The sequence below is a fragment of the Schistocerca nitens genome, chromosome 4 (assembly GCF_023898315.1).
Source record: "Schistocerca nitens isolate TAMUIC-IGC-003100 chromosome 4, iqSchNite1.1, whole genome shotgun sequence".
In the NCBI taxonomy this organism is placed as follows: Eukaryota; Metazoa; Arthropoda; class Insecta; order Orthoptera; family Acrididae; genus Schistocerca; species Schistocerca nitens.
Window position 1 is genome coordinate 689,227,859 of NC_064617.1, and position 27,972 is coordinate 689,255,830.

The following is a 27,972-nucleotide window of genomic DNA, read 5'->3' on the forward strand; positions in this document are numbered from 1 at the left end:
AAATGTGGTAAATGTTATAAATATTCAATGTGGCCACCATTGGTTGCATGGCAAACATCGACGCAGTAGCCAAATTCATCCCACACACTTGAAAGTGTATCTGCTGTTACTGATTGCATGGTAGTAGTGATACGGTTCCGCAGATCATTCAGATTACTTACAAATTATTAAATTGATATCAAACATTATAAAAAAACCTTGAAACTTCCTCTCTTCATTGGTATAAAGCTCGTTCATTTTGGATTTGTACTTGAATAAATATGAAGTTTTGAAAATGGGTCCATCCTTTAGAATAACCCTGCATATTCCCCGATTATTTCTAAATCTGATTTTGTTTCTCAAACTACAAGTTTCGAAAATGCAACAAATGAGGATTTAATTTCTGAAAAGAACAACTTAAAACACATATTAGTGGCAATGGTGAATCCAACTCAATAGTCATATGTGAATGGACTCAACCAGATTATTCGCTAATTATGATACAAGACAATGTGGCAGCAGTACTCTTATAAAATATTCTTCAGCATCTGTACTAGTGCAATTATGAGCAGAAGTAGCTTTAATAGTGGAGAGTTATTTTAAAACACATGTATGTAACTCTTTGGAAATTATTAATCTCAGCAATTCTTACTACACAGGTTCCTGATTCAATATGTATGTGAGACTTCACCTTGTAGCATCTTGAACTCTGTTATGATCCATGAATCTTTCTGACATCATTCTAAAGTTTTGAAGTAGCTTCAGGAATAATCTAAAAGAAATTTGTTGTTGACTATCTGTGCTAACATCTTCTCTTGATACAGTCACAAATTATATTTACTCTTTTTCTTTTGTACTGATGTCAAGCAGACAAGTCTGAACTCCAGCATTACCAACATAACTGCCACCACATTCATTTTAAAGACAAAAATTGTGTTTCAGTTTACATAAAATGTCAAAACTGAATGCACGCTGATGTCACTGTGTAGATAGTCATCATCATCATCTTGGACAGTTTCCAGCCACTGGCTGGGTCTGTCGGGAACACAAGCCTCTCCATCGTGTTCTGTCTTTCCACCATTCCCCCTCTTCCACCTTCGTCCAGTTCTCTCCTCTTCTCATCACACATTCCTTCACTCCCTTCACCCAGGGGACTGCCTATAGGGGCGATGTACAGCGGGGACTTCGTGTGCCCCAGGACCGCTACGGTAGCTGAGAAGGCCCTATGGGAACCCTGAAACGTGATGGCTAACGGGGCTCTAGTGAAGCTGCGATAGGCCTAGCAAGCCAGTAGTGGATAAATCAACTGCTTTTAAAAAGGGAACATGCCTCGGATCACGGAACGGATTTAAAGGAAACCGACCAAGCAATGGAAAAGGATTACGAGATGGTTTACGACTGGGCACCTTAAACATAAGGACTCTAACTGGGAAGTTAGAAGAAATTGTAGAAATGATGGAAAGGAGGAAATTGGACATCTTGGGACTTGCTGAGACTAGGTGGAGAGGAGTTGGTGAAAAACCACTAAGTAAAGGATGTAAACTGTACTGGATACGAAATGAGAGGGGAAGAAATGGAGTGGCAATAGTGGTCAGAGAGGGTCTGCAGGAGGAGGTGGAAGGTATCAATGATCGAATGATAAAAGCCAGAGTACGGGTGAAAGGAAAAAGCATTGAAATCATCCAAGCATATGCCCCACAGGTGGGGTGTACAAAAAAGGAGGAGGAGGAATTTAAAGATGACATACAAAAGCAGCTAAATGGAGGAAATCAGATTATAATAGGGGACCTCAATGCACATGTTGGCACAGACAGGAAAGGATTCGAGGAGATAATGGGACCAGAGGGCTGGGGGAACCGAAATAGAGAAGGAAAATTGTTGCTGGAATTCTGCAAGAGGAATGGGCTGGCGATCACAAATTCCTGGTACAAGAAGAGAAGTAGTCACAAAATAACTTGGTACAGTGGGGACTGGTCCCAAACTTCAGTAGTAGACTATGTACTAGTGGATAGGCAGATGATGAGCAGCCTCACAGATGTTAAGGTCATTCCATCTGAGGCCTCAGACAGTGACCATCGGCTGTTGGTAGCCACCCTGAGAGAGAAAAAAGATAGGAGGGCAACAGATATACAGGAGAAAATGTTGAAGACATGGATGCTGAAAGAGGATGAACGGAGGACCCAGTACCAGACACTGATCAGGAAGAAGCTGCCAAAGGAAGATCAGAGAACAGTGGAAGAAGAATGGGGAGATTTTAAGAGGGCTCTAGTTGAGGCAGCTGAGACTGTGTGCGGAAGAACTAGCACAAAGAGGAGAAGTAGGGAAACCCCATGGTGGAACAACATATGTAAAGAGGCAGTACTTCAAAAGAACAAAGCCTTCAGAGAATGGTTCCAGACCCGAACAGAGGAAGCTAGGGTAAAATATAAGGAAAGCAAGAAAGCGGCACAGACCATAGTAAGGGCGGAGAAGAAGAAGTGGATGGAAAAATGGACAAGAATGTTAGAAGAGGACAGTGAAGGGAACAAAAAAGTACTTTACACCATAGTAAGAAATAAGAGGAACGACAGAAGCGAGTGCCTGAGGATCATGGATAATAATGGAAGAGTTGTGGAGGAAATGCATGAGCTCAAAAAGATTTGGAAGGAGTACTTTGAAGATCTGTTGAATGCCGCCAAGCGGGTAACTAACAGCGATGGAGAGCCTAAGGCAGCAGACGATTATAATAGTGGGGTAATTGATGATCTAACTTGGAATGAAGTGGAAGAAGCCATAAAGAGGATGAAAGGGGGCAAGGCACCAGGTTGGGACGAAGTAACAGTGGATATGATACGAGCAGCAGGAGAAGTAGGAACCCAGTGGCTATACAGAGTGCTGAGGGTGGTGTGGAAGGAGAACAGAATTCCTGAGGATTGGAAGAAAGGAATTATAGTCCCGATCTTCAAGAAAGGGGATAAAAGGAGATGTGAGAACTACAGAGGAATCACCCTGCTATGCCACTGTGGAAAAATCTATGAAAAGATCCTGGAGAAGAGAATAAGAAGCAGTATTGAAAGTAGACTGCAAGAGGAGCAGTACGGTTTCAGACTGGGAAGATCAACAACGGACCTCATATTTGCGGTAAGGCAACTGCAGGAAAGGCACTATGAGTATGGGAAGGACTTAATCATGGCCTTTTTAGATATTGAGAAGGCGTATGACAGTATCTGTAGGGACAAGCTCTGGGATGTGCTGAACGCAAAAGGGATAGATGAAGAGATAACACGGAAAGTCAGAAAAATGTATGAGGGAAGTGAGAGTTGTGTGAAAGTGGGGAGGGAACGTACTGCATGGTTCAAGCTGGAAAATGGGCTGCGACAGGGAAGTGCACTTTCACCTTTATTGTTTATTATTGTTATGGATGAAATCCTACAGCAAGTATCAGAGGCAATTGGAGATCATAAAATGAAAGCAGTGCTTTTTGCCGATGACCTGATGTTATGGGGAAATTGCGAGAAGGAGGTGCAAGAGCAGTTAGATGCATGGGAGGCAACGACAGCACAATATGGAATGCATTTCTCTGCAAAGAAAAGTGAAATAATTGTCACAACAAGGAAGAAGAATAGGCCAAATGTGGATATAACTTGTGGAGGAGAAAAACTACAAGTGGTAGAGAACTTCAAGTACCTGGGAAGCGTGATTGAAAGTAAGGGGGGAAACGCAATGGAAATAAATGAAAGGTGCAGAAAAGCAGGGCAGTTCTACAAATGCATTAGGGGGCTTATTTGGAGCAAGGAGGTGCCACAGAAATCCAAGGGAATTATATACCGAACCTACTTTGTCCCCATATTGGCATACGGAAGTGAGACATGGGTAATGCACAAAAGCGACAAAAGTAGAATACTGTGTAGACAGTCATTTATGAAATTAGTTTTGCTGTGCTGGTTTCGAGAAACAATTTTCACAACCCACGTGTCTCTGTCTAAAGAAGAAAACAGCAAGCACTCAATTGTTAAAAATGAAATTCTGTAACATAAAAAAAGTCACAAGAGACTAATGATACTAAAATGGAGGAAAATGTAAAGGGAGGGAAAGAGAAGGGAGGAGGATATTGAGAAGATAAGCATAAACTGATAAAAGCACACAGATGGAAGGGAAGATGCTGTATTAGAGTATAGAGTAGGAAAAGGGATAATAAACAAATATGAATCAAACCAGAGTGAATGAGAATACCCAAAATGTGTTCCTCAGACAATGAAAACTCCAGGATATTGTTACTCTTAAATAGCTGCCACCCTTGAAAAGAGGCTGTAGATTTCAGAAATTTTCTTACATTACTTAAAGATTTTCTAGAAATAAAAACAACTGTAATGAAAAAAATGAAGTTAAGTGGAAAATACTTTTTAGTTTAGTAAACATCAAGGGTGTTTGAGAAACATTCTGTGATTTTCAAATACTGCAAAATCAATAGACACATGAAACAATATCAAGTTACATTCATAAATGAGAGGCCTGTCTTTAGTGTTTTATACAGATATTTTCACAATCCTGCCTCATCCACTGCCTCCTCTTCTTCCTGGATTTGCCTATCTTGTATAATACAGAATCTGGATTCTCATTTTATAACAACAGATTTTTGGAACTTGGTATGATGAATGAAGCATCTAGTGTGTACTCCAGTGGCACTAACATCATCGCCTTTGTGAGATTTATTTTTTTGAAATTTCAATTCCAGGTTTATTCCTGCCCTTTAAGCTGACACGCAGAGAATGAAAAATTTTTTTTGTCACTCAGCATAATCTCTCTTAGTACACCATGGTGACAAAACCGTTTGTAGACAGTTGTACTATATACTCAGTAAGGAAATCATTACATTTTATAAAACATTTTAATGGCATATGATTAGCGAAAAGTGAACAGTACATTTTCCAACTTTTTTATAACATCAAATTGTAAAATGTGTATTTCCCCAATTTTTTAGTAATTTCCCATAACTCCTTAAATCTGTAACAATTAAAATCTGTGATAGTTGGTAGCCATGCTTTCGGTGTATGCATTTGCAACATTTGTGTTAACATGTCAGACAAATGGCTCTAAGTGGTGAAAATGATATTCAGATCACTCCTGTTGCATTGCACAGAATTTTCAACTGCAGGCTAGTATATGTTGCTAGTACATGTAGTTTTGTGTGTGGCTGTTCATTCTGACTGCTACAAGTATTGTGGTGTCATTATCAGTGAAACAAGATCATGTTGCTTTGGTGAAATAATAATAATAATAATAATAATAATAATAATAACTTTAATTGCCCCTAATAACTTTACAGTCTTAGAGACATTTTTTCGACATTCACGTTAATATTAGATCATATATATAATGTAATATGTCCAAAAAATAGCAAACGAGTCAATACACTTCAGATGCTTAAAAAATAGTGACTTGATAGCAACAGGAGATTTTAATGTAGAATTCTTTGTAAATTATCTCCATGAAATAATGTAAACATCTGAAGCATACTTAAATCATGTTCCCATTGTATCCTCACCAGAGGCACAACTTCAACCATCATCCTAACTAACAACATTTTTGTTAGAGTCAAGTCAACTATACCACGGTTGGAAAAAGTAAGACAAGGGCTGATCTACAAGGACTGAGACTGATTTCCTTCCAATAGCTTCCATGATAGTTTCCTGTACTATTGGACAAAGAAAAGCAAGCATGCTCAGTTATATCATGCAAGAACGTGGACACAAACCCAGAGAAACACACCCAAATTATATACATTTATTCAGCAATAAATTACCAATAAATAACTGTCTGAATAGTTTACAAAAATTTTCAAATAACAGTGACTTTAGCATGGGACAAACGGCCTAGTCTCCAAACAAACAGCCCCTACGGTCATGCTGACCACTGCTTTCAAAAAACACATTAACACTTGTCAGGTACAGGCAAAATGTAAAATACACATATACTATAAAATTGCGAAACATAGAGTGGCAATAATCATTCAACATAATTAAAAGGAAACCTGCTTGACACTCATTTAGTCAGTCTCACAGTGAAAATCAAATTATATTAGAAAAGTTTAAAAACCAGTAACAAAACTTAATATTCATTAAAAAGTTTATGCCCAGTAAAGTGAAACCAAATTTTTAAAAGAAAATACATTTTACCTTGAGGTAGAATGTTAATGCTTGTAACATATATAAACTAAATTTCGAATCAGGCTAATCAGTTTTTAGAAAACCACAAGGCATTACAAGCTAGCTGCAGTCTTTCATAATTTGCCTCAAGCATCATAACTATTTAAGTTCAAAATTAACTACAGAAAGTTTAATGGCACTAAAATAAGTGGGCCAACACAATGAGAACATTTAAAAGGAATTGTGTCAACAAACACATAATGAATTTTAAACAGTTTAACCTCTATTCTTAAAACAATAAATTCTTAAACCAACGAAAGCCTTAGGGCCAGTCAAATTCAGGAACTTCAAAGTCCAGACACACACCCGAACGTTCAGAGCACAAATGACCCTCTCTTGTCCTAATGCCAATGAAAAACTATTTGCTTGCAAACATAGTGCTCACCAGGGACTGCAGTGTTGCTTTATTCTCCATCAGCAAACATATCTTGAGAAACATCCACACTAGGTGACTAACATACGGAACAGTTGACAACTCCATGTGGTGTTTCTGATTGCCGTATCTGGCAGCTATCTGCTATGGCTACCATCTGTATGCTATACTCTACTGCAAGGTGCACTACCATGGCCAAGGAACAATACCACACATCCAACTGCCAGAGTGCCACCATACAACTCCCACAGGCTCTTCCCTCAACTCAAAACAACAGACTTGGTGATGCAGACACTACTCGTCCAGCATCATATAGAACACTCCTGGCAGACAGGACCCACAGACCCCTTAGCCTGACAATGTGTGTTCCTTTATTTCGGAGTGTCATAACTCTGTTGCCTCCTAGCAAGGCAATAAGGGTAGCGCGGCCTTGAGTTCAGCCTGAGATCTTTGACAATTGATCCCAGACTGGCTCAGTTTGAAAAGAGTGGGTTTTTATGTGTAATGTTGTAGGCGGCAGAACTCCCGTATCAGTAGGTTGGTAGTAATGGTCTATTTTGTAGACACTCTTGCATTTCACATAATGAACAAAGGAGGTGATGCGAGAGGAGCAGTACGGCACAATAAGATTCTGTGTTCATTTAAATCATACAGCCATTGTAACATAGGAAAAGCTGCAGTATGCATATGGTGAAGATGCACTACCTCATGCAACAGTGTTCCGGTGGTTCAAGGGCTTCAAAGAAGGCTGACTTGTCTGTGTTAAGCAAGATGGGCCTAGTGTTTTGACTTCTGCTATGACTGAAGTCAGCATCAGCACAACTGCTGTCATTGTATGTTGGGATCAGCAGATAATTTTATCTAACCTCAGTGAAGTGCTGAGAATTTCATATAGCAGTGCTTTTGCGATTATGAATTATCATCTCCATGTACCCGTGATTTTGCCCATTGGGTGCCACATCTGTTGACCCCTGAACAAAACGCTGTGCATATGGAGACAAGGCATAAGGTGCTCAGCTCCTTGATGATGGAGAGGATGTGTTTCTGGCATTGATTATCACGGTGATGAGTCATGGCTGCATCATTATGATCCTGAAGGAAAATGAGCCAGCACAGTGTGGAAACACCAAAAAAGCCTAGTTATTCAATCTGCAGGGAAAGTGGTAGTGATAACATTTTTTTAATGTCATGAAATGATTTACCAGCATGCAGTTTCCACTCATCACACTACTGTTACAGCAACATACTACATATCAGTATTGGCTAAACTGAGGAAGCAAATTGCAAGGAAACAACCAGAATATTCTTGGACGGAGTAGTGACTGCACCATGACAGTGAGCAACACCCTATCACGTATCAAGTTACGCAGTTTCTGGCTCATTTCAGTATCACCTTTGTACCTTATGGCAGCGATCTTTGCATTCTGTGATATTTATTTGATCACTAAAGGCAAAGCTTTGGGGTATTAGGTTTGAGATTTCTGAAGCAGTGCTCAAGAAAAGTGAGGTAATTCTCAAGGACCTGACAAAGAATGGCGTGCACTTTGTGTCTGAGGACTGGCAGACATGCTGTAATGACTGAATCGTGAAGAGATTGTCAACAGAGAGAAAGTCATCTTCGTAAGAATTTTAACAAGTAGAGCCTGCAAACCTAGGTGAAGACGTCCGGTGCTTGACGCTTTCACCAGACCAATATGAGGTTGGGTGCATTAGGAAACTGCTGATATCAAGTTGGCTGATTGCAAATTATAGGTAAAAAAATGTGACACAGTCACATGAATCTGTAAGCTAACATCCTCAGTACAGTATAAAGAGGCCACCAGTTGAAGAGCAGGGCAGAATTCAACAGTTTGATAGTTCCTACCAGCAGATGAGCCTCAGGTGTCTGTCGGCTGGCAGCAGAAAGTTATGTGAGTGAAAGAATCTCTTCAGTTAAGCTTATACACTAAGAAGCACTTGCATTCTTGTCTGTATGTACCTCTGGACTGTGGGTAGTTGGTCTGTCATGGCTTACTTGTATCTATGACTGACTGTCACTTACAGTGTGACATGTAATGGAACCGGGGTGAGGGTTCGATTTGATCAATAGGAAACTGGCCACTTTCTATGGTTCAAGTCAAAGTGATAGGCCAGGCAGGCTATTTGTTCTAGTAATTTGAGTATCCAGTAAGTCTAATCTATGTTCTTCACTCTTAGAAATTATGACCCAGTGTCCATGTTCTTCAGCATGTTCATGTAAACTCAGGAAGAAGTAATAAAATCAGACCAAGGTACCAACTCAGAAGCTCGTTTCTTCATTTCTACCTTCCTAACCTGCTACACAAGTCTTTCTGTACTGTCTCCAATTAATCTTAGCTAGACTCTGTCACCAACTTATTCCTTTGCACGAAGCCACTCATTTGTCAGAGAGTCCGTAGACCTGAAAAATCTCCCATCACTTCCTATTTGCCTTTCACATAAGTATGGTGCAACCCCATCGGGTTACGACAACACCATAAAAATTACATTCAAGTAGGAGGGGAGTATGTTGAAGAATATGATGTAAACATTGAAATGGAGTAATAACCAATCACGGAAAAAAAATCAGTCTCAGTTTTTGTTGATCAGCCCTCGTAATGCCTAGTCTGGCCAAGATGGGCCACAGTGAAAAACTACAACAATAATGAATAATGAAGCTATTCAGGTATTCATGTCATTCTTTCAAGAAACTAATAATGGAGGCCAGTGTGTCTTGGAGAAGATGCTAACTCAAAATACAGTTTGTCCATAACTGAAATAACAATTTTGGAAAGCATGTTTCCAAAAATATTACAGAATCCAACCTACAAAGTGTGTTAAAAACTTAAAGGCATAAGTGTATCTTTTGAGACAAAGAGACAACACAAATAGCATCAATGCATTCTAAACCTGCACAGTAAAGGAATTATAAACACTACTGTAAGATACTAGCAGCCCAAGTAAAAAAAAAAAAAAAAAACAGGTACATGCTTAGTGCCTGAAATTATTAACTCATCTCATGTTGTGGTTACAGTTGTCAGAGCTGCACCTTTTTGGAATAGGAAGGGAAAGAAATAAAATTTTAAGGGGGACTAGGATTGGAACAGATCTTCAGTTTGATAAAGAAATTAAATGACTTAATTATGGCATATTGCATCAGCATAAAGAAATGTTGGTTAAAAATTTTATTTCCATTCAGTTTTGTCTCAGACAATGTGAAATGCCTACTATCTTTATTATCACTTTAAAATATTTGAAGACTGAGAAGTACAATTAATGAACTACTTAACTTCATTAATGAATTAGGATCACGAAAACCAGTTTTCATAATCTACCTCTCTGAACATCATGAGACCATTGGTACAGGTGTTTTAAGTAAATTACTCTGTATAGATGTGTTTAAGTGTTACAGAATTTACATTAGTGTTTAGAGCAGAAATGGAGAGAGGAGGTGATGCCACACTTATTAGGAAATATCATAAATTTAAAAACAGACATATTTATAAATTTTACTTACAGAAAGCACGTGTGACACAAGTAGAATTTCATAGTAAATTCTTTATAAGTATGCACTGAGTACCTTCAGGTTATTTTAACCCATTCATCAATTGCTGTGAAGCTCTGTTGGCCTATTTAACAGTGAAATACAAAGAAATAGTGACTTATAGTTATTTTAATGTAGATTCTCTTTAAAACACTTCAGTAAGACTTTATTACAATCTGCGTTATTCAGCTTAATTCCTGCCGTGAACTTTCTAACTAGCGTAGGTAATTGCTTACAAAATACCATTGATAGTATCTCTACAGGAAGCTCTAATGAACAAAATTATATTAGAAAGCAAATAGTCAACAACCTCTAAGACCATGACATGTAGTTTATTTTGTTAACAATGAACAGGATATAAAATCTACTAAATCTGAGTTCAAGAGGGTAGTCAGTAAACCAAAACTGGATTATTTTGGGAACTTCCTCATAGATATGAACTAGAGTGAGATATACAGTGCTCTTGGCATGAATGAAAAATGCAAGACCAAAGTCTACAGAGAAGCCAGTGATTATTCGTGGAATAAAGGTGTCTTGTAAGACCAAAAAAAACTGCATGTGCTAGTCAGAACCAGCTCTTATATTGATGCTATAACTCATTACAAGACATACTGCAAAATATGTAACAGATAGATTGCTACTCCACATAGAGAAGGCATTGAGTTGGAGACAGGCACAATGAAAAAGAATGGTATTAATATTGCTGTCCTCCTTTAGAAGTTGACCCCCCCCCCCCCCCAACACACACACACACACACACACACACACACACACACACACACGACATTTGACCATAACCACTAAGGCCCAACTGCGACTGCATGTGACATGAGCAGCAGTCTAGCTGGTGTGGGGTAAAGGAAGAGGCTTGGGGGATGGGAGATAGCAGGGTAGGGTGGAAAAAGATGTTAGTGCCACTTGGTGGTGTGCAGGGACACGGTAAGGACAGGATAGAGCTGCTAGGTGCAGCTTCGATAGGCGGTTGGTGGGGTGGGGGTGGGGAGTAGAGAAGAGGGAAAGACTGTGTAGTTGCATTGGTGGGATAGAAGGCATGTGTAATACTGGTGATGGGATAGCAGCAGGTGCAGGACAGGGACTAGTGAAGATTGAGGCCAGGGATGTTATGGAAAGGAAGGGTGTATTGTATAGAGTGTTCCCACTTGCACCATTCAGAAAAGCTGGTGTTGATGGGAAGAATACAGATGGCACATATTTTTAAGCAGTTGTTAAATTAAATCACATTGTGTTTGATGACATGTTCAGCAGTTCGGTGGTCCATCTGACTAATGGCCGCGGTTTGGCAGTAACCATACATTCAGACAGATACAGTAGTTTGTTAGTCATCATGCCCATGTAGAATGCTATACAGTGGTTGCAGCAAAGTTTATAGAACATGGGGTTCCAGAATCACTGTTTTTGTGTCTTGCAGTGGTAGACACACGTGCATTAATTGCGGGTTCCCAAGTTGTGCATGAATAATACTTTGTTGACACAACACCGTAAGAGATTCTAATAGACACAACTAAAGGATCCACATGATCTGATATAAATGTGACAGAATCAGAATCTTTTGAGATGTTACTTCCAGGCACTGGTTCAAAATCTAAGTTCCACAGAAGAATAGTGGTTCACACACTACATTCCACAGAAGAATACCAGTCATGAGTCCTGAGAAGGCCAATGTCGAAGAAGTTGATGGCTCTGAGGGTGGTGGCTGGCAACCTGCTGTTGCTCTTGTTCAGTATCTTCCATGGTGGCAGCTGGAGCGGTATCATGGTGTGTTGTAGGTGCAGAGGCTATGCTCAGGTAAATAGAGCCAGTGATCTCAGAGAGATGGGCCACTGGGTGCAGCCAGACATTGTAAATATTCATCTAGTGGAAGGATACTCGCGCAGTGGTCAGTGAGCATGTGACTTGCGGATGCAGCATAGTGCCCACAATTGCAGTTGTGTCATCCTTGATGCACATGCTGCTGCTGATGAGGCTACTGCCTCTAGTGGTGCCTGCTGGAGTTTGGCTTATCAGCACGCATACTTATGTTTTTGACTGTGATGTTGCCATCGAGGTGCCTGTGGTGCTGCAGCATCAGAGTCTACACTCATGCTCATAAATTAAGGATAATGCTGATACATGGTGAAACAACTTTCTGGTGGGCGGTTTGCGGGTTTAAATCACCTTGGGGTATGACCATGCAGTGCATTTGACCTGCGGTCGTCGCACGGTGGCACTGGCAGCAGTCCACATACGCAGAGGTGTGTTGGTGCATGTCAGAGTACGGTGCAGCGAGTAAGTGTGCAGACATTTTCAGACGTGCTAATGGTGACGGTGTGTTTAAAATGGCTCAAAGAACATATATTGATGATGTTATGAGGGGTAGAATACCAGGGCGACTGGAGGCTGGTCAAACACAGCAGGTCATAGCACGGACCCTCCTTGTGCTACAAAATGTGATCTCAAGATTATGGCAATGATTCCAGCAGACAGAAAACATGTCCAGGCGCTACAGTACGGGATGTCCACAGTGTACAACACCACAAGAAGACCGATATCTCACCATCAGAAGCCCGCAGACGGCCACGGAGTACTGCAGGTAGCCTTACTCGGGACCTTACCGCAGCCACTGGAACAGTTGTCTCCAGACACACAATGTACAGACGACTGAACAGAAATGTTTATTTGCCCAGAGACCTGCAAGGTGCATTCCACTGACCCCTGGTCACAGGAGAGCCCGTAAAGCTTGGTGTCAAGAACATAGTACATGGTCATTGGAACAGTGGTCCCAGGGTATGTTCATGGATGAGTCCAGGTATAGTCTGAACAGTGATTCTCGCTGGGTTTTCATCTGGCGTGAACCAGGAACCAGGTACCAACCCCTTAATGTCCTTGAAAGGGACCTGTATGGAGGTCATGGTTTGATGGTGCGGGGTGGGATTATGATTGGTGCACATACACCCCTGCATGTGTTTGACAGAGAAACTGTAACAGATCAGGTGTATCAGGATGTCATTTTGCACCAGTGTGTCCACCTTTTCAGGGTTGCAGTGGGTCCCACCTTCCTCCTGATGGATGGTAACGCACGACCCCATCGAGCTGCCGTCATGGAGGAGTACCTTGAAACAGAAGATATCAGGCGAATGAAGTGGCCTGTCTGTTCTCCAGACCTAAACTCCATCGAGCACATCTGGAATGCTCTTGGTCGATGTATCGCTGTACGTCTTCAAACCCCTACGACACTTCAGGAGCTCTGACAGGCACTGGTGCAAGAATGGGAGACTATATCCCAGCAGCTGCTCGACCACTTGATCCAGAGTATGCCAACCCATTGTGCGGCCTGTGTACATGTTCATGGTGATAATATCATTGATGTTGGGGTACATGCGCAGGAAACAGTGGCGTTTTATAGCGCATGTGTTTTGGGACGGTTTTCTCAACTTATCACCAATACCGTGGACTTGCAGATCTGTGTCAAGTGTGTTCCCTATGTGCCTACGCTATTAGTGCCAGTTTTGTGCAGTGCCACGTTGTGTGGCACCACATTCTGCAATTATCCTTAATTTATGAGCATGAGTGTGCATTATGTTGAACCTTGCTCTTACGCCTGTTGTATCAGCAAAGTATTATTTATGTAGAGCCTGGGAATCAGCAATTATTGCATGTGTGTCTACCACTGCAGGATACAAAACATTGATTGTGGAACCCCACGTCATGGATGTTGTACCAGTAGCTGTAGTAGCAGCAGGTAAAAGGCAGGGATATAATGACTGTCATTATTCATTTTAGTTTTACCCACTTACTTATGCTGTTTAAGCTCCCATGCATAGACTAATTTCAAGAACCACTGAGTGCTTTTTCTGGAAGGCAGCCCATTTTGAGTCTTGATATCAGTGCTTTTAACCTAAACTGTTTTGCATAAAGGGAGGAAAGAAGACACTCCCCCCCCCCCCGCTCTCTCTCTCTCTCTCTCTCTCTCTCTCTCTCTCTCTCTCTCTCTCTCTCTCTCTCCCCCTCTCTCCCCCCCTCTCCCCCTCTCCCCCCCTCTCCCCCCCCCCTCTCCCCCCTCTCCCCCTCCCCCCCTTTCCCTCCACCTAACTCATCCCGTCCTCCCCCCATCCCACCTGTCCCTCCCTCTTTTCCTCCCTCCCAGGCGTGAGATGTTTGCTGTGTCTAATATTCCCGTAATCATTATGTATGAGCTCAGTGTACTTGATTTTTATCTGTAACTTACACAGAAATAACTGTCATTCACTGTGAAGCAGATGTTTCTTAGCACTGTCCCACTTGGAATGGCTACTGTTGTAGATCAGTGTCATCATATCACTATCTCATTTAATACTGAGGTTGGTGTCACATGCAATTACATTTTCTTCTTATGTATTGTTTGATAGATAATGTAAAATTTCAAATTTCACAAATATACAATCATTGTTGATGAGCACAAGTGCTGTAGAAACATTTTTACATTTTTTAAGGTATCTTGATGTCATAATCAAGGTCCGTTTCAAGACTTTATAAACAGGTGTTTCAGTTAACTTTTTACTAAGTTTGTTTTGTATGTAACATATTTTACCCCAAGAGAAGCTGCATGCCCTTTCATACCTAATTCTTTTAGTGACTTTTGAAATTCCAGTAATACAGATAGGGACCTAGACTACCTTACATTGTGTCTCTCAACCTTTTTCATAAATTGACTTCATTGCCAGCTATTTAAAATTGACAAGAATCGCTGATGTTATCTCCAAGTTTGAAGCAACATATTCTGTTCTGGATTTAGTTCTACAGACTACATGTCTATCTTCTGAAATGGTTACTAGATGAAAAATTGTGGCATTTACTCTGGGTGATATTGTTTTAGTAATTGAATTATTTTTTATTTCAGATTAGGCCTGTACCTAAATTTGTTGCAAATTAATCTACAGCAATTTTCCATTTCATATGATACACTATATTCAACATTATTTTACATCTACTTTTCAGATTCATAAACTGCCTTTGGCATCAACTGAATCTGCTTCTACCGCTGGAGATACAATATCTCTTAAGGATGATTTTCCAGATGATTTACCATTCTTCTGCTGTGTTGTGTGTCAGTCTGCTTACAAGTCTGTATCTGATTTTGTGACCCACGCATGCAAGGACGCCAGTCTCAAAGTAAGTTATCAGATGGCTTAACATTTCTGTGAGTATAAACAATGAAAAGAGAGAGAGGTAAAGAGATATTTATATTCCTTCTGAGATGTTTGGCTTGATTGAAGTATGTGACAGGTGTTCTGATAGTTATATTTTTCATGTACGTTAGGAAAGTGAAAAGAAAAGTCACAACTAAAGTGCAGACAAAATGTACTTGTGCAGACGGCGCTGTAGGGGAGGTGACATCAGTAGTCATGGAGGTTCCAGCGTGAATGACCATTGAACATCAAGGGTGGTGCTGTTTGATAACTGAAGCCTGTGCATATCTATGAAGCATACTATGCATATCTTGCATTACTTACAAGCTACACCTAGCAAATCTGCAGGTGATTGTAGTAACTGGTTATGTTTATCAGACCAATAATTTGACACATGTAGATGTTCAAAGTAAATAGCTTCTCACTAGAGTACTGAAAAAGGATCAACCAAAACAAAACAAGTTCAATCATGCATTGCCAAAAAGAAATCTCATAAAACAAAGAAGGGATAAGAATATAGTGCAAGAGACAACATTGCCTACTACTACAGTAAAACTTCATTAACACGAATCCGAAGGGACCGAAAAATCTGGAGTTCGTGTTAAAAAAAATCATGTTAAATGAAAAACACAGATTTTAATAAGTATACATGTACAGCAGTACACTAATATGTAATACATTACACTATCAATCACATTATTGTAGACTTATAACACTATAAAGTGATTGTAAAATTACAAGTATTCACAAATTATGTACGTTACTTTCTTGGAAAAAATTCGGTCATGGTTCGCTTACATTCATGGGAACAATAATATTTTGTAATTTCTCAACCAATTGTAATGATAGCGTCTGTAAATCCAGCAGTGACGTCAGATGTTGAAGCGAACCATTCTAAATAGTCCAAGGCTGTAAACATCTCCTGATGGGTAGGTGGAATGGTATCTGTATTCTCTTCCTCTTCACTTTCTTCTGATGGCCCTTCTTGCACCTCGTTCACAGCTTTTGGCACATCCAATTCCACAGAAGCACATATGGCAACATTGTCATCTACACTAATGAATTCTTTGAAACTAACCCCATGGTTCGCAACGTCTTGCAGAACTGTCCATTCATCAGGTGAAGTGGCATCTTCTAACTTGTGGACGTCTTCAGTGTTGCTATGTCTCCAAGCTCTGGTAAAGCAATTCCCTATATGATGTGGCGATACTGAGTTCCAGGCTGCTGCGATGGCTTTTATTGCGTCAAGCAGATTCCAATTTGGGGTTGCACTATTGTTTTCAGCAGCACGAATTGCAGCTCTTACAAGTCGCTTATGGTAAGCTCTCTTTATGAGAGAGATTATGCCTTAGTCGAAAGGCTGAAGGCGGCTTGTGGCATTTGGTGGAATAAACTGAACCTTTATGTTGGATAGGTTCAGATCATGAACGTTATGGGCAGTACATCTGTCCAATGTAAGAACAACATGTCTATTTTGAGCAACTATTCAACTGTTGAAATGAAGAAGCCACTTGCGAAATGATGTGCCATCAATCCAAGCTTTCTTGTGGTGAGAGTAGATGCAAGGTAAAGTGTCCATATCTATGTTTTTAAAACAACGTGGTTTCTCGGATTTACTGATAACCTAGGGACGAAACATCTCACTGCCGTCAGCATTACAGCACAGTACAACAGTCACACATTGTTTGCTTCGTGCTCCACCATGACAATTATCACCTTTTATCCCCAGGGTGTGATTTGGAAAAAGATTGTAGAAAAATCCACTTTCATCCATGTTAAACACATCACACAAGGCATACTTTTCCCTCACTCGGATGAATTCATGCAACCAACTGTTTGCACTTTCTTTATCAACTTTATTTGCTTCACCACAAATTTATACAGATGAAATTTAATGTCTCTTTTGGAACCGATACAACCAACCAGCAGAACAACGGAAGTCTTCGATGCCCATATCTTTAGCAATATCATTTGCTTTTGACTGAATCACAGGGCCAGTTAAAGGTATGTTAGATGCATGCATATGATTGAACCATTCTAGCAGTAACGTCTCGATGTCTTCATACTTGGCGGTACGAAGTCGTTTGGATTTGTTTCCAGAACCTGATGCCGCAGCATTAATAATTTTTTCTCGATTCTTAATAATCGTAGATAAAGCAGATTTAGGTATTCCAAACTGCTCTGCAATTGCTGTTTTCTTGGTACCACAGTCCACTTCATCTAGAATCTTAAACTTTATCTGTACATTTAGAGTTGTCTGTTTCCTCTTTGCCATATTCACATGCTACGTTACCGGTTGTAACTGTAGTTTTTATTCAGTATTCCAACTCAATACGGCTACGACTAACAGAACACCTGTCAAATCTGGCACTGAGTACATTCCTAAATGCTGCTGCACACATTATTGAATGTCTTACAATGTACAGTGTACGCTGATATAATTAGCTTTGTAGCTACATTTCCTACATTAATTTCGGAAAAAAAAATTGTGCTTTAGAATACTCTATGGTTGGAAATTTGTGTTACAGTGAAATTTAATTACGTTAGGAACTGAAACAGAGTTCGTAATTCGCCTTAACCAAAATTTGTTTTAACTGATAAAACATACCATAAGAACTAATGTATTCCTGGTGGGACCAACATTTTTTTCGCGTTAACCGCGAGTTCGTCTTATGCGAGTTCACGCTGACGAGGTTATACTGTATATTGAAAATATAAAATAAAGCCCAGGGTTCAGTTGACAGTTATTTTGTCAGTCTCCTGCTTAAATTTTCTTCTCCTTCTTCTGCGTATTTTAGAAGTAGTCCAGCCTAGTGAAGTCAAGTACGTGTAACTATATATCCCCCCCCCCTCCCTCCCTCCATTCTCATTATGAAATGACTGGAATGGTTAATATTTCTTGAAATCCTCTCAAGCAGGTTTTTAAATAGTTTTTTGCTGCTTTGTTTGTGTCTTCCAGCATAAATGTAATTACATTCCATACAGTCACTTGCGCCTTTTTATGAAGAAATGACCTTGCACCTGTGGTACCATGCTATGCAATGTAGAGAAAACAAACAGAACGCTCAAAGTGCACAAGTTGGCAGGTGACAAGCAATTTGAGGTCACTGTCCCTTTAGAATAATTGGTGGACTCTCACAGCATTCAGCACGAAAATGTGCTTCGGCACTGGAACACCGTTTTTTGTGCAAGCTCTAGTGGTAAATATTGAACCAGACTGAAATAAGTATTATGTAATGAACAGCCAATGCACACAGATTTATGTGCTAAATGGTATCGTTAAGCCTTGAACAGGTGTGTCTGGGTATAAAGTGTGCCAGTCACAAATAAAATTGTTTTGCACCATTCCATTGTTGTTTCACAATTGTAAGCCCATACCCATTCCTTCACTATTACTTCAGCTAATGTAGTGATAAATTGTATTGTCATACGTCCAAGTAGCCAGTGGTAATATAAAATAAACAGGGAGCTAGGTGAGAAAAAACGGCCCATATTATGAGCTAGTGCCACAATCCCACAATGAGGCAGTTTCTTCTGAGATAATCAGTAATTGAATAAGCAGTTGAATGGGATCTGATGCAACTGTGCTATTTAATGCTTCCAGTGAATCGTGTGAATCGTTACTGTGGACTGTCTCCTGTCCATGACAACTGAGTAATGTAATGAAAATTTATTTCATTATTGTTTAATTAAACAGTGATCGAGCTCATATTATGTAAGTTTATTTTATCATTGGTTAATTCAACTGAGATTAAACTGTGGTAACATAAAGACAGCTATTCTTTACATGTGTACTAAGTACACCACATGCCCACTCATGTTATGAAAGACAGTATCCCACTCAAGGGCTAACAGTATGAAGTAAAATGTTCAGTAATTATCTCTCCTCAAATAGAAATTTTATGTACAGTAATAAAAGTTAGCCCTCATTTTTCCAGTTGTACCGCTTTATTGAGTTGCTTCAGCTGTAAATACAGTCAGAAAGAGAGAACAATTTTGAATTGCTCCTCTTAATTTTCTCTGCCCTAATTTTAATACTCTTGGACCACAACTCTTATCTGACAAAGACTGCTGCCAGAAATTCATTTATATCTCAAGTGCTGCATATGTTAGTTGCACATGTATTATGGTACTTTTGTAAATCAATTTACATGTGCCCCATCATAGTAAGGCGTCATGAACATGATTCATTGCTTATGAATGTAACTAATCAATTATTGTTTAAGGCAACATCCAGCTGTTAGATTTGTTAAATAATATATAATAGTTCCTGTTGACAGAGCCATTAGAGAGGAATAGTTTGAGAATTGATATTTGTTCATTTACATTTGAGTTCTTATTATTATCATCTTTTGAGATCGAATTCGAAGGGATCACTTTCACGTTATCACCTTCAAATACTTTCGACTAAGAGCCTTTATATTTTCAATTAGCCCACTTACTGTTTATGTGTGAGCTAAAGAATTGTATTTATGTATTAAATCATGAAATTGTAGTCAAGAATGACAAGCATCCTTAAACAGATGAAATGGGTCATTTTAATGAAATGGTGAATGGGAGTAGATTCTTCTGTTTTTCCTAAGAAGTTATTTAGTTATTTCTCCTGGACACCTTCTTCAATAATACTCAATACCAATAGTGTTTCTTAATTTAACACAGCCACAATCAGGCTTGTTCTTACTGACTAGTCTGTAGAAACTGGACATTATTACAGTATTAATTGCTAACATTTTACATGTTTACAGATTTATAACAAATGACCCTACATTTTAACACTGGGTTCTACCTTTTTTTCTCTGTTGAAAGAATTGTGATTCAACAAACAAGTGTCAATGGAAATCACGTAATCCACCAACTTATTGTGAAAATATGAAAATTCACGTATAAGAAAAGTGTTTTATGAAATAGATTTAAAATACATGTAATACATTTCCACACCTTCATAATCTGTATCACAACAGTTATTTCACAGAATCATGTTATTTCTTAGTGTTTCCTTGAAATGAAGCTAATGATTAATAACAAGGTACAAGCCCAAGAATATCTAAGTAAACTGCAAGCGATTCATTGCTCGTTGATCTAAATTACAAGTCAACGCAAGGTTAGTTTTCTAATGATCTATAAAACTCAGCTTCATTGAACACACACATGAAAAACAGTGATCAAGAAATTTATAATGTTAACTAGCGCCACTGGCTTAAGTTCTGTACCCAGTTTGGTTTTGATTCATTTTTACTGTGTTATTTTCTTTTCATTATTATTTGTAACACATATTAATTTCTTTAAGATTTCAATTCTCTAGTGTCGTCTTTGATTAGAAAAATCGTAATAAAAGTTCTGAAATGAATTTGTGAAATTAATGTTCAAGATTATTTTTTACTGCAGTTGAGGTAACAAGCAAAGCATATTCAGATTTTTCGAAAGACCCTGAGGCTAGGACAAACTGATTCAGTTCACTTTATTAGCTGAAAGAAAAAAATTGTTGTCCATGATACTACAGTTCTAGTGTATGATTTCTGATGACTTTCTACATCAATAACATTAGTTCCACATCAGCCAGCAGTAAAGTATATAATTACCGATCCATGTTGTAGAGCTGTGGAACTGATGTTGTCAATCTTACTGGTGTCCGAAGCTGAGCAAGAATTAAGACAATTTGTAGATTGAATCGGCCCAAACAAATAAGACTTAAACCAGCTTCCATCCAGCGCCATTGCCAGCGGAGGACGTTGAACTTCTCTCTCATCACAAACAGAATGTTTTTTATAAAGTGGTTGTTCTGTGCCCATTTGAAAGAGCTGTCAGAAAAAGTCTAGTTCAATATTTTGTTTAATGACATTAATATGTTAATATAGACATGACGTACGATCAGTACACCAGCAGCAACAGAGTTGTGCTGTTGCGTGGTGGTAGCAAACAGCATGGCATGGGCCAGCACAGAAGATGTAGCAAGTGGGCCTGTGAGAACTGAAACACCAAGCCATTGTATGAAATGTATTGAAAGTGGTACTCTATTGGGCTCTGCTAATACATGGCCTACTCTCAAGCAGTCCTCAATGCAGTCAGTAGCAACGGACACTCGTGGATTGGTTGATGACTGTTGGCCATGTCTGCCTCCCCAGACTTTTCTCATTTTGTGTGCCAGTCTACACTGTGCAGTTTCTCTGCTAGTACCATGTTGCAGTGCTACTAACTTGCTTTAGGAGTACTGGTTATTCCTCGTGTTTTGTTGTCCCTGTATATATTTGTGGTTATAAGTGCTTATGATTTATCACAAATGGCAGTATTGTCTATCACAAAATTGTGTAAAAGTCTGTACATCATCTCCTGCCAGTTTCCACATTTTTCAGTTACTATTTTGTAATACATAAATAGCAAGAATCCATGTATTATAAACTTTCATGATAGGTATATAGTAAATTTCTAATTCTAACTAGGGAGAAAATAATCTTGCTGCAAGTAAATAATCATTGGGGGCATTTAGTTAAGATGGGGGTTAAATTAAGAAAACAATGAAAGCTGTTCCTCATTATGACCTAAAAACATAATTGTGATACAGAAACTTGTAAAGCACAGTAGTGATATAGTCTTTTTTGTTTTCTTGCTGCAGCTTCATGTTTTAATTAACTATACAGTATTATTTGTTAAATTAATTACACCACTCATGAACATCTTTGTGCTGTGAATGTTTTACATGATTTTCCATATATTTACTCCTCTTGTTTGATGTTTGTATTTTCGTTTTTAACACCTTAACTTACATTGTTGTGTGAGAGACGTAGCGTGCTGACCTGGCCAAACATCACCTAGACATATCAGAGACGTGCTGCGTTTACTGCACCGAACAAGCACATGTCGTGTGAGAGACATCATCGGTCAGCTGCGCCAAATGTAAACAGAACGTCTCTGAAACGTTGCAGAGCTGATCGAGTACATGCAGCATACACGAAGTGTTTTTTCCCACTTTCGGATCTGTCGACATTACAAAAATACTTTCACAATGTTCCCGATGTGTAAAAAACATGTTTGTGAAGAAAAGGAGACATCTGGTGGCATAGCCAACAATGATTTTGCAGGATATTTTGGCAGCGGCAGTGACAGTGGTAGTGACCTCCTGTACGAAAATGGTTTAAGCGTCTGGTGATTGAAGATGATACTGACGGCCTTGGGAGAGCCAGTCCTGACAAAACTCTACCATCTGGTGAGCAAGATGTATGAAACAGGCGAAATACCCTCAGACTTCAAGAAGAATATAATAATTCCAATCCCAAAGAAAGCAGGTGTTGACAGATGTGAGAATTACCGAACAATCAGTTTAATAAGCCACAGCTGCAAAATACTAACACGAATTCTATACAGACGAATGGAAAAACTAGTAGAAGCCGAACTCGGGGAAGATCAGTTTGGATTCCGTAGAAATGTTGGAACACGTGAGGCAATACTGACCTTACGACTTATCTTAGAAGAAAGATTAAGGAAAGGCAAACCAAAGGGGTAAAATACAGGGAGCGAAAGGCTATTTACAATTTGTACAGAAACCAGATGCCAGTTATAAGAGTCGAGGGACATGAAAGGCAAGCAGTGGTTGGGAAGGGAGTAAGACAGAGTTGTAGCCTCTCCCCGATATTATTCAATCTGTATATTGAGCAAGCAGTAAAGGAAACAAAAGAAAAATTCGGAGTAGGTATTAAAATCCATGGAGAAGAAATAAAAACTTTGAGGTTCGCCGATGACATTGTAATTCTGTCAGGGACAGCAAAGGACTTGGAAGAGCAGTTGAACGGAATGGATGGTGTCTTGAAGGGAGGATATAAGATGAACATCAACAAAAACAAAACGAGGATAATGGAATGTAGTCGAATTAAGTCGGGTGATGTTGAGGGTATTAGTTTAGGAAATGAGACACTTAAAGTAGTAAAGGAGTTTTGCTATTTGGGGTGCAAAATAACTGATGATGGTCGAAGTAGAGAGGATATAAAATGTAGACTGGCAATGGCAAGGAAAGCGTTTCTGAAGAAGAGAAATTTGTTAACATCGAGTATAGATTTAAGTGTCAGGAAGTCTTTTCTGAAAGTATTTGTATGGAGTGTAGCCATGTATGGAAGTGAAACATGGACGATAAATAGTTTGGACAAGAAGAGAATAGAAGCTTTCGAAATGTGGTGCTACAGAAGAATGCTGAAGATTAGATGGGTAGATCGCATAACTAATGAGGAGGTACTGAATAGGATTGGGGAGAAGAGGAGTTTGTGGCACACCTTGACCCGAAGAAGGGATCGGTTGGTAGGACATGCTCTGAGGCATCAAGGGATCACCAATTTAGTATTGGAGGGCAGCGTGGAGGATAAAAATCGTAGGGGGAGACCAAGAGATGCATACACTAAGCAGATTCAGAAGGACGTAGGTTGCAGTAGGTACTGGGAGATGAAGAAGCTTGCACAGGATAGAGTAGCATGGAGAGCTGCATCAAACCAGTCTCAGGACTGAAGACCACAACAACAACAACAACACTGACGAAGAAGAGCAAACCTACCAGCAACAATCAGAGTCATGGATGTGGCAAAAGGAAGACAATGAACCAACAGTGTGGACGTATACGGCTATTCCCGAATAAAGTAAGCAGCTTTACAGCCCGTGAGTACAAGCATAAGAGAATTAGATGTTTTCTATGTAATATTTAATAGTACATTTTGGGAAAACATCATAACTGAGACTAATAGATATGCACAAGAAGTACTCAACAATGAGCAGAAGAGATGAAAAATAGACCAAAAGTGGTCTCCTATCAGCTGTAATGAAATAAAAATATACATTGCGCTATGTATAATCATGGTTGAAATAAGGAAACAATCGATTCAGATGTATTGGTCTAGGAGGGTTGTTATAGAAACGCCAATATTTAGGAAGACGATGCCATTCAGGAGATTTCTGCACATAAGTAGATTTCTGCATCTAGCGAATAATAGTTTAGACAACAACACAGATAAGCTGTACAAACTAAGGCCAGTCGTAGATATGTTCAATCAAAAATTAAAGAAGTGTACACAATGCAAGAGAATATTGCCATTGATGAATCATTAATGAAATTTAAATTGTAGGCAAACAATTTAACCCATCAAAAAGAGCGAGGTTTGGTATTAAAATTTATAAATTGTGTGAGTCAAGTTCAGCATACTGCTATGATTTTAAGATATACACGGGTAGTGACAAATGTGATGCTAGTGGTAGTGCCTCTGAAAGTATAGTTCTAGAAGTATCACAGTCGGTATTATACAAAGGGCATACTCTATATTTGATAACTGGTTTTCTTCACTGAAACTTTTCAAAACTCTCCTCACCAATAAAACTAATGTGATTGGAACAGTGCGCTCAGATAGAAAAAATATGCCCACAGACTTCCTGAAGGCAAAATTAAAGAAGGGAGAATATACAGTGAGGAGATGTAATGGAATATTGGCACTAAAATGGAAAGATAAACGAGACATTTACATGCTTTCCACAAAACATTCAACAGCAGAAATGATTGCCACAGACACACCTCTCCGCAATGCGTCGTGGAAACCGAAATGTGACGTCGAATACAATAGAGGCATGATAATGTCACGTTACTGGTATCTCACACACGTACTTAAAAATCCCGAGGGTGTTTGCACGACACTCGGACGCCACCAGGCATAGTACACCACAGCACTTAGCGTGTGTAAGTGCGGGGAATCATAAGGCGCATCTGTACCTTGCAGCCGCTTATGGCTCACGCTAACGGAACTTAAATCGTAAGGCAGAGGATTAACTGTTTCTCCTAAATTGGTTAAAATTTTCCATACATACTCAGGTATTGTTTTGTGGTCCAAGGTATATTTCTGTGTCCCCACACACACACACACACACACACACACACACACACACACACACACACACACAGACAGGAGAGAGAGAGAGAGAGAGAGAGAGTCAGTCAGGTCATGCCCCGACATCATCAGATTGCTGCCTAAGATAGCAGTCATGCCTAAATATTATAGAACTTTTAGTGGGGAAGAGTTGACGCTGTTAGCTGTAATTAGCTCTGAGGTCCAGAAATTGTCTAATTTCAATGCTACTTCTTTTCTGTAAAAGTTGTTTTTGTGTCTTTGAATTTCTGCGGCCTCTCTGTACTTCCTAGGTTAATGATGATTGGGTCTTGAGAAAATTATTTGGTGGTTCCCTGGTCCTACTGCTTGGTCTGCTACTGCTGATTTATCTGTGTTTCCCAGATGACAGTTGCTGTCGTCTTCCTTAAATGTTAATGTTTTTTGTAGTTCGTATGTATGTTTGACCGATTGTGCAAGGGATTTTGTATACTTCTGTTGTTGCTAGCAGTTTCTTTGCAGTGTTCAAATATTTGTGCACCTTTCTTGTTGGTTTAAACACTGTGCCAATACCACGTCTTCTTAGTACTCAGCTAACGTGAAATGTGACTGGTTTTGCAAATGGGAAGAAAACTTTCCCTTTCGTTGATTTTTTTGTCACTAGAAGCTCCAAACAGAAAGTAGTGCCCTGTTCTTCTCTTCATCAGGGGACCTGTTGTTTCCGAAAGAAGCTGTTAAATGATCATCAAGCTCTTCTACCAAATGCAGCGGTTCAAAGATTCTTTTTGCCAAGTGCACCAGTGTTTTGATCATTCCTTTTTCATGCGTGGAATGGTGATTGGAATTTTTGTGAAGGTATTTATCCATGTGAGTGGGCTATCTGTAAACTTTGTGTCCTAAAGTTCCTTTAGGTTGTGGAAGTACATATCCATCCAGAAATGAAATTTGACCTTCTTTCTCCTTTTCCAAAGGGAACTTTATATTATTCAGAAAATTTAGAAATTCTGAGTTCTTTTTCTCCTTGAAGCCATGTACTGAAAGTGTCATAACCATACTGAAACAAGCAAGAGGGTTTCTTCATGGCCACCTGAAGGGCTCTGTCTTCAAGTTTTTCCATGTAGAAATTTGCTACTACTGCACTGAATGGGTTCGCCAAAGACACAACATCTGTTTGCTCGCAGAATTTGCTGTCCCATTGAAAATAAGATGTTGTGAGAGAATGTTTGAAGGAATGTGCTGTGTCTGTTATGAAAATTCCTTCCAAATGTGACATCACCTCATTAACAGGATCCATAGCAAACTGTCATACAACAACAAAACTGGCCATACTATGTCTTGGACTCAACCTGAATTTTAATTTTTTGATAAACTGACCAAAATTTTTAATATTTTATATGAAGGGGTGGTGTCTGTTCATTCAGACGTATCTGAAAGAACAGACATCACATGAAATCTGCAGCTGCCAATCATATTATGTAAATTTTTGCTCAGCATCACTGATTACACGTAATGTCTGGATGCAGCTGATATCATGATTTCCTTCCTCTCCCTTTCCTTTCCTTTCGTTTCCTTTCCTCCCCCTCCACACTCAATTTACATTTAATGTAAGTTGAGTATTTCCTACAAATGGCTAGAGTGCCTAAATAGTGGACAGTCCCATGGGTTGTGCAATCAGTAGTGCTAACGATAGGCTTTAATGGAATGTCAGGATTGTCAGTTTTTGGTAAACCATACAGTATTGGTGACAATGTTTTCGATTTGGTGAGATACTTCTTTCATAGGGAGAAATCAAAGAGACCTTCATTGCCTTGTTTGTTACATTAAGAACAGAGGTTGCAGGATCTCCCTTAAGATTTCTGTATCTTCAGTGTTCTAACATGTTCTGAAATTTATTGTGGCATTCTTCTTTCCCCATTAACTCTACAGCATTTCCCTTACCTTCTACAGGAATTAGAATGTCTTTATCAGAATTTACATCTCGGGGAACGGTCTTTTCATCTTTTTTTTAAGTGCCTGTGAGGTAGTTTGCTTCTGAGCAATATCTTAGTTGATTCCATGCGTATTTTCTTTGCTGCTAGTCCAGCTAAAACACAGATTCTGGCTTCAGTATTGGGAACAATGTTTTCCATTGATATTATAGAACATGAAAATTGTGTAGTTTCCTTCTTTAGCAAGTACAACTGTTTCATTCTTATGCAGAACTCTATAAACAGTTTGGCCTGCTCAGCTTGTTTAAGTATGAGTATTTATAACCTCTGATGTTGTTTCCAGGAGTAGGGAGTAGGAGACAAAACTATAGCCACAGAAATATGCATTTTTATATTTGATGATGAATTACCATTTCAAATATTGAAATTTATTCAATATTTATCAAACCCAGATTTCCCAATTATTATATGAATTAATAATCTGTGAGAAGAAATAGATAGGTGTGTAACATGTGGACGTTTGGGTCAGTCTGGAGCATGCTTAGATAACCTGTTTGGTAAGGCAACTACTCACGGTAAGCAGGAAATCCAGGTGCCAGTCCCCGTGTGGCACAAATATTCACGTGTCGCTTTAAGGTGGTTCATCTATACCTATTACAGTTGAATTTTAGAAATAAATTTCAACATAAACATGCCTTGGACCACAGCATAATGCCTATAAAACAAACTTTACCAATAATGCAAATATTGGCTGTGAAAGCCTCCATTATATTCCCCCAGACAATCATTGGACTGTTGACAAGGTGATCTATAGGAAACAGGCTTTTTTAGATTGGCTAGTACACTGCTGGCAGTGGTGGGAGGGACACGATGCATACATCATTCACTGTAGAACTGTTCACTATTTCAGTAGTAATGATACTGTGGCGTACTGTTTTTGCTTATGAAACTTTTGG

At 39.3% G+C, this 27,972-nt stretch overlaps 1 protein-coding gene across 2 annotated transcripts in view; it reads left to right on the top strand.

Moving 5' to 3' along the window:
- Positions 1 to 27,972, top strand: part of LOC126251900 (oocyte zinc finger protein XlCOF6-like) — a 122,210-nt gene that overhangs the window by 20,652 nt on the left and 73,586 nt on the right. The window contains exon 5 of one of the 2 annotated variants that reach the window (XM_049952622.1): positions 15,053 to 15,226. The exons of the other annotated variant lie outside the window; for it this stretch is intronic. Coding sequence (XP_049808579.1) covers positions 15,053 to 15,226 — 174 coding nt within the window. The remainder of the gene's footprint in view (positions 1 to 15,052; positions 15,227 to 27,972) is intronic. 2 annotated transcript variants of the gene reach the window in all.